At 39.5% G+C, this 12,751-nt stretch overlaps 1 protein-coding gene across 5 annotated transcripts in view; it reads right to left on the bottom strand.

Annotated features, from left to right (window-relative positions):
* Nucleotides 1–12,751, bottom strand: part of LOC105479928 (enhancer of polycomb homolog 1) — a 113,299-nt gene that overhangs the window by 30,884 nt on the left and 69,664 nt on the right. For 4 of the 5 annotated variants that reach the window (XM_011738263.2, XM_011738265.3, XM_011738261.3 and 1 more), the window contains exon 2: nucleotides 7,201–7,360. In XM_011738263.2, the coding sequence (XP_011736565.1) occupies nucleotides 7,201–7,360 (160 nt within the window). Of the gene's footprint in view, nucleotides 1–7,200; nucleotides 7,361–9,384; nucleotides 11,047–12,751 lie in introns of those variants that run through there. The other variant, XM_011738264.3, reaches the window with a different exon arrangement.

The following is a 12,751-nucleotide window of genomic DNA, read 5'->3' as shown; positions in this document are numbered from 1 at the left end:
TCATTTTCTAAGCCATAGGAGGGTACATTATATTCATAATGGCTGTTTTGTTTTGTTTTTTGAGATGGAATCTCACGCTGTCGCCCAGACTGGAGTGCAGCGGTGCAATCTCGGCTCACTGCAACCTCTGCCTCCTGAGTTGAAGCAATTTTCCTGCCTCAGCCTCCCAAGTAGCTGGGACTACAGGCACTTGCCACCACGCCCGGCTAATTTTTGTATTTTTAGTAGAGACAGGCTTTTACCATGTTGGCCGGGCTGGTCTTGAACTCCTGACCTCAGGTGGCCTGCCCACCTTGGCCTCCCAAAGTGCTGGGATTACAGGCTTGAGTCCCCGTGCCTGGCCACCACTCTCTTTTAAGACATAGATGTTCTTTGGATATGTCCCCCTCCCCAAGCCTCCATCATCGTCATTATTATTATTATTATTAGCACATTCCTCACTCTGTGTTTTTCTGATTTTTTTTCTCCATTTTGTGATTAGATTACACATTCTTGGCTAGGTTATTGTAAAATAAACTTTTTAAGTCCTTCTCAGAATATCCACATCTAGAGTCACACAATGTTCATCTGTTCCTCATAAGTAATGACAATTTTGATCACCAGTCAAGATGTTGCCCAATTTTTTTTTCTTCCTTGTAATTAATGAGTGGTTGGTGGGGAGAGCTTAAAGCCATGCAAATCTCCTCATCAAAATTTTCTCTCTTGTTGAGCACGCACTGATGATTCTAGTCTGATCCAACCCTGATTTATGATAATTGAAAAAATGATTTTCTAACCTAGCATTCTTTCTATATTGTATCAATTCAACTTTTTTTATTTTTTTTTTTCCCTGAGATGGGAGTCTTGCTCTGTCACCCAGGCTGGAGTGCAGTGGTGCGATCTTGGCTCACTGCAACCTCTGCCTCCCATGTTCAAGCGATTCTCCTGCCTCAGCCACCCGAGTAGCTGGGATTACAGGCCCACGCCACCATGCCCAGCTAATTTTTGTATTTTTAGTAGAGATAGCGTTTCACCGTGTTGGCCAGGCTGGTCTCGAACTCCCGACCTCAGGTGATCTGTCCGCCTCAGTCTCCCAAAGTACTGGGATTACAAGCATGAGCCACCACGCCCCGCCGATTCTCACTTTTTCATTGGTTTACAATTATTGTACTTACATTGTTGCTCGAACTGTCCCAGAATTAGCTAGCAGAAACCCCTGTGTCTTCATGACACAATATCATCATTTTTTTTGAAAGCTTAACATCCAGTATAACAAGATGTTACAGGGTCATCTTGTGCCTACCCTGCCTCAGCCATTTCTCCAAGGCTTCCTGGGCTGTTTAGTGGGGAATAAATTAGAGAATAGGTGCTATGGGCCGGGCGCGGTGGCTCAAGCCTGTAATCCCAGCACTTTGGGAGGCCGAGACGGGCGGATCACGAGGTCAGAAGATCGAGACCATCCTGGCTAACACAGTGAAACCCCATCTCTACTAAAAAATACAAAAAAAAAAAAAAAAAAACTAGCCGGGCGAGGTGGCAGGCGCCTGTAGTCCCAGCTACTCGGGAGGCTGAGGCAGGAGAATGGCGTGAACCCGGGAGGCGGAGCTTGCAGTGAGCTGAGATCCGGCCACAGCACTCCAGCCTGGGCGACAGAGCGAGACTCCGTCTCAAAAAAAAAAAAAAAAAAAAAAAAAAGAGAATAGGTGCTATGTTTGCTTATTTTTGCTTCTTGGCCCTTACAGAGGAAAGAATTAGAAGCACATTTATCTATCTACCTACCTACCCACCCACCCATATACACAACTGCATATAAAAATATACACATTGACTGCCCTTTTAAAAAAGGCTTCCTTTGAGTATTAAGAGGAGAGTCAGGTATAAATCTAATAAAATGTGCAGGATCTGTATAATGAAAGTTATAAAGTGTCAATGAAAGAAATAAAAAAAAGACCTGAATACTCTGAGTGTCAAACATTGTGTTCATGACCCGGAAGATTCACATAGAAAAGATGTCAGTTCTCTCTAAATTGACTGCAGATTTAAGGCAATTCCCATAAAAATATCAGCAAGTTTCTTTGTAGACACAGAGAAGTTTATTCTAAAATTTATATGTGAAGGAGAGACCTTAAAATACCAAAACAATCTTGAAAAAGAAAGATAATACAAGAGGAATCATTCTCCCTGATGTTAAAAATTACTATAGAGTTGCAGTACTCAAGACAGCAATACTGTCTTGGGATAAACACAGAAATCAATAGAACTGAGAATCTAGAAATAGATCCACACAACGATGTCCAGTTAATTTTTGACCAGGAAGCGAAAGCAATTCAATAGAGGAGGGAAAGTTTTTAAAATAAATGACGCTGAAACAACTGGACATCAAGAGGCAAAAAAATGAGCTTTGATCTAAACCTCTTGCTTTATTCAAAAATTAACTCAAAATGGACCACAGACTTAAATGTGAAATGGCAAAACTTAGAAGAGAACATAGGAAAGGCAAAGAGCCCTTAGACTTGACACCAAAAGCAGGATCCATTAAGAGGAAAATTGAGAAACTGGATCTCATCCAAATGAAAAACTTTTGTCCCATCAAAGTCTATTTAAAAAAAAAAAAGATGAAAAGACATATTAAGAAATGGTAGAAAATTTTTTGCGGCCAGGCACGGTGGTGGCTCACGCCTGTAATCCCAGCACTTTGGGAGGCCGAGGCAGGCGGATCACAAGGTCAGAAGATCGAGACCATCCTGGCTCACACGGTGAAACCCTGTCTCTACTGAAAATACAAGAAATTAGCCGGGCGTGGTGGCATGCGCCTGTAGTCCCAGCTACTTGGAAGGCTGAGGCAGGAGAATGGTGTGAACCCGGGAGGTGGAGCTTACAGTGAGCTGAGATCGCACCACTGCACTCCAGCCTGGGCAACAGACTCCATCTCAAATAAAAAAAAAAAAAAAGAAAAAATTTCCAAGTCATATATCTGACAAAGACACTGTGTCTAGAATATTATTTTTTAAAACACCTCAAACTCAACATTAAAAGACATATTAAGAAATGGTAGAAAATGTTTCCAAGTCATATATCTGACAAAGACATTGTGTCTAGAATGTTATCTTTTTAAAAATACCTCAAACACAATATTAAGACACCCATCCCATAGAAAGTAAGCAAAAGAGGCTGGGCGTGGTGGCTCATGCCTATTATCCCAGCACTTTGGGAGGCCGAGGTTGGTGGATCATCTGAGGTCAGGAGTTTGAGACCAGTCTGGCCAACATGGGGAGACCCCATATCTACTAAAACAAAACAAAACAAAACAAAACAAAACAAAAATCATCTGGGCATGGTGGCACGTGCCAGTACTCCTAACTACTCGGGAGGCTGAGGCAGAATTGCTTGAATCTAGGAAGCAGAGGTTGCTGTGAGCTGAGATTGTACTACTGCACTCCAGTCTGGGCAACAGAGTGAGACTGCACCTCAAAAAAAAAAAAAAAAAAAAAGGGCTGGGGGTGGGGGGCGCGCAAACGACATGCAGATAATTTCACCAAAGAGGATGTACAGACTGGCAAATAAACACATGAAAAGATGTTTCACTTTGGCCATTTAGGAAAATGTAAATGAAAAGTACAATGAGATATTACTACACACCTATTAGAATAGGCTAGGATGAAAAATAGTGCCAACCCCAGTGCTGGAGAGAGATGGAGAAACTGGGTAATATACACCTGGTGATAATATAAAATGGTACATCTACTCCAGGAAACAGGGTGGCAGTTCCCTTCCAAACTAAAAATAGATGAACCCTGCAACTACACTCATGAATATATACCCCAGAGGAAGAAAAACTCATGTTCTGGCTGGGTGCAGTGGCTCATGTCCACAATCCTAGCACTTTGGGAGCCCAAGGAGGGTGGATAACTTGAGGACACGAATTCGAGACCAGCCTGGCCAATATGGTGAAACCCCATTTCTACTAAAAGTACAAAATTAGCCACACCTGTAATCCCAGCCACTCGGGAGGGTGAGGCATGAGAATCGCTTGAACCAGGAGGTGCAGGTCGCAGTGAGCTAGGATTGTACCACTGCACTCCCGCCTGGCCGGCAGAGTGAGACTCTGTCTCAACAAACAAACAAACAACAACAAACAACTCATGTTCTCACAAAAACTTGTACATGAATGTTCATAGCAGCTCTATTTGTAACAATCAAAAACAGGAAACCACCCAAATGTTCTTCAGTAAGTGAATGATTAAACAGACTGTGATGGATATATATCATGGAATACTGCTCAGCAATAAGAAGAAATGAACTATTTATATATCCAACAACTGAATGAACCTCAGAGATATTGAGTGAAAAAAAAGCCAACCTCAAAAGGATACATACTACATGATTCCATTTATGTAACATCCGTGAACATCATTATACAGATGGATAACAGATGAGTGATGGTCAGGGGATGGGAAGAGGAAGAGATACGGTTATAAATAAATAAATAGGCTGGGTGCAGTGGCTCATGCATGTAATCCTAGCACTTTGGGAGGCCTAGGTGGGCGGATCACAAGGTCAGGAGATCGAGACCATCCTGGCTAACACGATGAAACCCCGTCTCTACTAAAAATACACAAAAATTAGCCAGGCGTGGTGGCAGGTGTCTGTAGTCCCAGCTACTTGGGAGGCTGAGGCAGGAGAATGGCATGAACCCGGGAGGTGGAGCTTGCAGTAAGCCGAGATCGCGCCACTGCACTCCAGCCTGGGAAGCAGAGCGAGACTCCGTCTCAAAACAAAACAAAACAAAACAAAATAAAAAACTAACAAGAGGGCATCTGCTGGTGATGGTGCAGGTGAGTGTCTTGATAGTGGTGGTGGTTATGCAGGGCTATGCATGATAAAATTATACACAACTACAAACATGCACACACACATATGTGATGCATGTATAACTGGTGAAATCTGTGTAAACTCTAGATTGTACCGATTTTAATTTCTTGGTTTTGATACTGTACAATAGTTGTGCATGAGGTTAATACTGGATGAGGCTAGAGGAACTGTGCAGGAGACTTCTCTGTACATTTCTTTGCAACCTCCCATAGATATAGGGCAGCTAACACAAATTTAGCAGCATTATCTTTACTAATATGCCAAAGTATACATCTTTCCAAAGACAAGTTACCTCAAATTTGTACTGATAAAAAATTTCCTCCCAAATAAGCTACAATTCTGCTGTCATTTATTAATATTTGATTATAATGTCAGGAGTCAATTCCTTTCTCAATATAGTACTTTTTGACTTTACTGACCACATATAATTCACTAGTTATCAGTCAAATGTATTTTATAGATTTTGATCATCAATAAGTAAGCCATCTTTAAGACATGTATTAATTTTTTTCTCATAATGATAATGTAAATTAGTATAATTTTATCTTAGTTTACTCAACCTTGCTTTAAGCTAAAAGCATGCATTTATAAGATAACATAGGTTGTGGCAGCAGAACAGAATGATTTGGTTCCAGTTAACATACATGGGGAAGATCAGATCCTTAGCTTTCAAATCCACCTTGACATGATTTTCTGGAAAACAACTTTTTAGGTTCTAATATCTATCACATTTGTTTATAATGTCTGTGTCTGTCTCTTAAATTTAACAAAACATGTGACTGCACAAGTAAACTAGTTAAAATTGGTTTCTCAAGGTGCTTGCAAGGAACAATAAAAACAACATAGGTTTATATTGTCCTAAAAAAAAAAACATTTAGATGGTCCCCTACAGAAACCTCTTGATCAGGCCAGGCACGGTGGCTCATGCCTGTAATCCCAGCACTTTGGGAGGCTGAGGCGGGCAGATCACCTGAGTTGGAGAGCAGCCTGACCAACATGCAGAAACCCCGTCTCTACTAAAAATACAAAATTAGCTGGGCGTGGTGGCACGTGCCTGTAATCCCAACTACTCGGGAGACTGAGGCAGGAGAATCCCTTGAACCCAGAAGGCAGAGGTTGCAGTGAGCTGAGATCGTGCCACTGCACTCTAGCCCAGGCAACAAGAGTGAAACTCCGTCTTAAAAACAAGAAAAAAAAAAAAACAAGAAAAAAAAAAAAAAAACCTCATGATCATAAAGATTAACAAGACAACGAAAGCTGCAGGAATTTTATCTTACTAACCTTTCAATTATTTGTTTTTAAGTTGTTAATTAATTGGAGATTGAATAAAAGCTCTCACAGCTATTTATCACCAAATGTCACACACAAACGATCATTTCTTATAAAGAACTTATCACTATTAAGTGAAATAAGTTCCCAATCAGACCACTAAATTTTAAAAATTAGCATCACTCTACTAGAAAAAACAGATCTGGGTTTGGCAGGCAAGCTATGGCCCATGGGCCAATCTGTTTTTATCAGTAAAGTTTTATTGCAACACAGCCATGTTCATTCATTTTTGTGTTCTCTTTAGCTGATTTTACACTGCAACAGCAGAACTGAATAGTTGTGACAGACTGAATGACCCACAAAGCCTACAGTAGTTACAATCTGACCCTGTACAGAAAAAGTCTGCTGACTTTCACTTACATCAGGAAGTTCTTTTTTTTTTTTTTTTTTTTTTTTTGAGACGGAGTGTGGAGTGTTGCTCTGTCACCCAGGCTGGAGTGCAGTGGCGCAATCTAAGCTCCGCCTCCCGGGTTTACGCCATTCTCCTGCCTCAGCCTCCCGAGTAGCTGGGACTACAGGCGCCCGCCACCTCGCCCGGCTAGTTTTTTGTATTTTTAGTAGAGACGGGGTTTCACCGTGTTAGCCAGGATGGTCTCGATCTCCTGACCTCGTGATCCGCCCGCCTCGGCCTCCCAAAGTGCTGGGATTACAGGCTTGAGCCACCGTGCCCGGCAGGAAGTTCTTCAAGACTATTAATATTATTAATTCTGAACAGGAAGAAAACTATTTCTATATCTGAGTTTTGTTTTTTCCCCGCCCCCCCCTTATCCTACTTGACTGAAGCAGCATAAGATTGTATGCTGGGATGAAACAAAAAATGTAGAATAATAAATGCTATCTTTTCTTGTCAGATATCTCAAATACCATTTTACAAGTTGAAAATGGGCTCTAATAACTCTTAAGCTGATACTGGTCAATGAAACAAATAAGAAAAATGTTCCTGAAGAGGTAAAAATCTGTCAACTTACACATAATAAGAGAAATAAAGAAAATACAATCATTAAGAGAATCATTACTTACGCTGTATGTGAATGAGCTGCTTTGGCATCTTAAATTCCCCAGGATATATAGACTCATAGTAAGCAATATTACTTTCTGCCTCTGGGACTGGTATAACCATATTATCCCTCTTCTCGCCATACACCTGCTGTGCTGAAATAGCCCGCTGAAGATGATGTTCCTAAAAAGAAGAAAAAACAGGTAAGTTCGTGTATTTTTAAAAAGTAGCAAACAGATGACATAGACCTACAAAGTTTTCTTTCGCTCATTTGTTTTTAAAATAGAGAGATTCTAGTAGTAGGTCTTAAAAGCATGTTGTTAACACGATACAACTAGTGATAAAATCAGTTTAGGTAGAAATGAAAAAAACAGTGTCAGAAACACTGAATATTTCCTCAATATAGCAAAATGAACTGCCAAAACTGAGAGTTATATAAAGAGATACAAAACAGTTGACAAAAACAAAGCTTGCATTTTACAGATGAGATGTGGAGGAGTTAAAACATTTGAACTTGTTATATAAAGAAAGTGGGCTACGGTTAAAAATATTTTATTGATCCAAATCTCTTATTCATATAATACGTCATGAATATAGAAGGTATTTGAATACCAATCAACTAAATATGATTTCTTCAAAGAAGAGCAGAGGTTATCTCCATTTTGAGTTGAAACTGACAGACTCAAATCCTGGTCTTTTGTCTGAAATGATAACCTTTCATACACTCTTTCTGAGCCGCTGCAGAGTATGTGTAGGAGCAGAAAGCACATTCTCTGGACTCGGGCTGACTGGATTAGAATCCAACTCCGATACTGAAACAGTTTGTGACTCCCGGCAAGAAATCAGTCTTCTAAATCTATTTCCTCCAGTAAGAGAAAAAAAGAATCTACTGTATAGAGTTGGAGATTTAAGTAAGATAAATGTGAGTAAAATGTTTAGTATAATGCCTGGCACAAACAGGTGCTCAAAATAAGTTTTGGTTTAGCCACCACACAGAAAGCTTTTCCTAGTTTGTAATACTACCAACTGCCATATAAAGGTATTAGTCTCATCCAGGACTATCAACACTGAATTTTGGTATATACCTTATTAAATTCAAACACACACACACACACACACACACACACACACACACACACACACACACAAGTTCATGGATAAAAAACATTCTAATAGTATGAAAAGTTCCAGTCTTCATAGGTAGCCCATTAAGAATGCGTATATTCTTCCCAGTATTTTAATGTATATACAAATGTGTGCATATTTAAATATGTAAAGGAATATATATATTCCTATATAGATATAAGATACACACAATATAGAACTTTATCCATAGCTTTGGTTTACTTGATATAACCTGGAGATGTTTCCATACCAATACTTCTACTACATTCCTTATAATAGCTGCATTATATTCCACTATATGGACTTAACCAAATTTATTTAACCAGATACAAATTGGTAGGAAAAAAACTCTGGCAACAAACTAAATGCCTACCATCTCCTAAGTGCTACAAAGAACCACTCATGTATTATTATGTACAAGATATCTTTGTGGACTTGTGAAAGCATCTGTAGGACAAGTACGAATGGAAATGCTCAAAGGATATATCTAAGGTTGTAACAACACATATTCTTCATTCCTTAAGTAACTATTTCTCAATATTCCTTTTGAGTTTAAAACTTTTTGCCCATCTCGTTACTTTAGGTTAATTTCTTTGCAAATGATAGTGAAGATTCTTCTCTTTCAAATGTTGCTCTTCTTTGCTCATTTTCAAAAGTGTTGGGTTTCTCTTATTCATATTCAATTTGATTTTTGATTCTAAACCCTCATGATGCCTAATGACTCCTGGGAGCTGGTAGAAACTAGGTCTGTATGTGTGTATGTAGGGTGGGGAGAACAGTGTTACTAAACAGCTAATTCTATCTTCTTCTACTTTGGTAGTCTACTGGCATATTTACTGGCCCACTGACAGAGGGCATTTTTGCCAACCCCAGTATAAGTCAGTTACACGCATACTCTTGAACTCTCAGATATCCTCAAATGTCAAGAGAAATATTCTTAGCACACACACACCAAACTCAAGGAGAGAGTAGGGAAGCAAGACATGTGATTCATAGTTTGCTTTTTGTTCCCAGCTCACAACCCTTAATCTCTTAACCCTTAATTTCTATGTGTAGGTGAACATATAAGTTAGATGTTTTACCTTTTGGACTTCTGCAAATCTGTCTTACTCCTGGTGATGCCTTTAGAACACAGCATTCAAGCATTCGTTTATTTTGTTTAACTAGTTCTGATATCTGGCACCTGGTCCAAATGAGAGGTAGTTGTAGTTGAGAACAGAATGTGCCAATGTCGGCTGGATGAGGTGGCTCATGCCTGTAATCTCAGCACTTTTGGGAGGCTTAAACTCACTTGAGCCCAGGAGTTTGAGACCAGCCTGGCCAACATGGTGAAACCCCATCTCTACTAAAAACACAAAAATACAAAAATTAGCCGGGTGTGATGGCGTGGGCCTGTAATCTCAGCTACCCAAGAGGCCAAAGCAGGAGAATCGCTTGCATCTGGGAGGCGGAGGTTTCAGTGAACCGAGACTGCATCACTGCACTCCAGCCTGAGTATCTGAGCAACACTCCGTCTCAAAAAAAAAAAAAAAAGAATACGCCAATGTATGAGATTATTAGTTGGTCAGAAAATGAATACTTCACATATTACCACATCCTCCCACCTCAAGATTATGAAACAAATTCACCCTCATCAGGTTTTTACCCCTTTTAATAGTTTATTTTTACATCTGTAATTTTTCTATAAGGAGAAACAAAGATCTACCTTTTTCCCCCAAATAGTGAGCCATCTGTCCTAATGTCATGCATAAAATAATCTATTCTCCTTAATCTTAAAAACATTCCATTAGGAATCCTCACAGTGTTGGTAAGAATGTAAATTAGTATAGCCACTGTGGAAAACAGAATGGAAGTCACTCAAGGATCTAAAAAATAGAACTACCATACGATTCAGCAATCTCACTGCTAGGTATATACCCAAAAGAATGAAAATCAGTATATCAAAGAGGTGTCTGCACTCTCATTTTTACTGCAGTACTTTTCACAATAGCCAAGATTTGGAATCAACCTAAATGTCTATCAACAGATAAATGGATAAATGAAATGTGGAACTACACACAATGGAATACTATTTAGCCATAAAACAGAATGAAAACACCTATCATTTGCAACAACATGGATGGAACTGGAGGACATTATGTTAAGTGAAATAAGGCACAGAAAGAAAAATTTTGCATGTTCTCGCTCATTGTGTGGGAGCTAAAAATTAACACAATTGAACTCAATTGTTCATTAAAACAATAGAAGGGTACTAGGGAGGGGCAGAAAAAGTGGGGATGGTTAATGGGTAGAAAAATATAGTGAGATAGAATGAATAAAATCTGAATAGTATTTGATAGCACAGCAGCATGATGACAACCGATAATAATTTATTACATTATTTTAAAATAACTAAGAGTAGAATTGGAAAGTTCCTAAAACAAAGAAATGATAAATGCTGAAGTGTTGTACATCCCAATAACCCTGATGTGATTATTACACATTGTATGCCCCTATCAAAACATCACATGTACTCCTTAAATATCTATACCTATTATGCACCCACAATAAAAAATTTAAAAAATTCTCTATATTATAAAACACATTTCACTTGCAACAGGGAGTATTTTCAAGCTTTTTTTTTTCTTTTCTTTTCTTTTCCCATTCTACTCAACTCTCTCCTATGCCAGTATTTAATGTGTTTTAAACAATGTAGCCTTGGGCTGGGCACGGTGGCTCACGCCTGTAATCCCAGCACTTTGGGAGGCTGAGGCAGGTGGATCACTTGAGTCCAGGAGTTCAAGACCAGTCTGGGCAACATAGCGACATCCTGTCTCTGGGGAAAAAAAAAAAAAAAAGCCAACAACAACAACAAAATAAATAAATAGAACAAGGTAGCCTCATACTGCATTTTATTATCCAGTATGGTAATTTCCCACTCATACTTTTTCTTATCAGGTTTCTCATTTATTTGTTTCAAGTAAACCGTAATAAATTTAATTCTTTAGGTATAAAACATGACCCCTAAGGAGTTCTGATTTTTACAAGCAATACAGTATAGTGGTTAAGAACATGGGCTTTGGCCAGGTGTGGTGGCTGACACCTGTAATCCCAGCACTTTGGGAAGCCAAGGAGGTCATATGGGTTGAGGTCAGGAGTTCAAGACCAACCTGGCCAACACGGTGAAACCCCGTCTCTACTAAAAATACAACAATTAGCCAGGTATCGTGGTGCACACCTGTAGTTTCAGCTACTCAGGAGGCTGAGGCAAGAGAATCGCTTGAACCCAGGAGGCAGAGGTTGTAGTGAGCTGAGATCGTGTCACTGCACTCTAGCCTGGGTGACAGAGTGAGACACTGTCTCAAAAAAAGAAAAAAAGAAAAATTAAAATAAAGAACATGGATTTTGTAATCAAGAGTTCCCTGGTATTTGAATGTCGGCTCCACAGTTTACTAACTCTATGACTTTGGGACTTGGGATAAATTATTTCTTCTTTTCCAGCAAGAGTGTTATTATTTGTATATGTGTATTACATACCTACCATGTGGGATTGTGGTCAACATGCCCAAGATGTACTAGTACCAAATGCATGGTAGTTAGTCTATATCTTTCACTATTAGAGAAGCTGAAGTTCTTCATACACTTAGTAACCATTTATATCCTCTTATATGAACAGTGATCTGTAGAAAAAACTTCCTTTATGTTATATCCATTTTTCATAACTGTGAAATGAAAATTTTGTTTATCAATATTATAGTGATTACTCACTGCTTTAAAAAAATCTTATTTGTAGTTTTCTTGTATAAAATATTTCACATAGGCCGGGCGTGGTGGTTCATGTCTGTAATCCCAGCACTTTGGGAGGCCGACGTGGGTGGATCACCTGAGGTCAGGAGTTCAAGACCAGCCTGGCCAACATAGTAAAACCCTGTCTCTATTAAAAATACAAAAATTAGCCAGGCGTGGTGGCAGGCACCTGTAGTCCCAGCTACTCGGGAGGCTGAGGCAGGAGAATCATTTGAACCTGGGAGACAGAGGTTGCAGTAAGCAGAGACCACACCACTGCACTCCAACATGGGCAAAAGAGCAAAACTCTGTCCCAGAAAAATAAATAAATAAATAAAAATTTCACATAATTACCTCCTATCTTTAACAGTGAATAAAACAATCTCCATTTTATAAATGGCATTTAGGGGTGAAGTGTCATGATGTATGCAACATACTTTCAAATGGTTCAGAAAACGGGATTTAAAGAATAAGAAAAAACCAGCCAGGCACGGTGGCTCATGCCTGTAATCCCAGCACTTTGGGAGGTCAAGGCGGGCGGATCACGAGGTCAGGAGATCGAGACCATCCTGGCTAACACAGTGAAACCCTGTCTCTACTAAAAATACAAAAAAAATTAGCTGGGTATGGTGGCGGGCGCCTGTAGTCCCAGCTACCAGGGAGGCTGAGGCAGGAGAATGGCAT

Source organism: Macaca nemestrina, chromosome 9, assembly GCF_043159975.1.
Source record: "Macaca nemestrina isolate mMacNem1 chromosome 9, mMacNem.hap1, whole genome shotgun sequence".
NCBI classification, from domain to species: Eukaryota; Metazoa; Chordata; class Mammalia; order Primates; family Cercopithecidae; genus Macaca; species Macaca nemestrina.
This window is presented reverse-complemented; position numbering and strand designations above follow the sequence as displayed.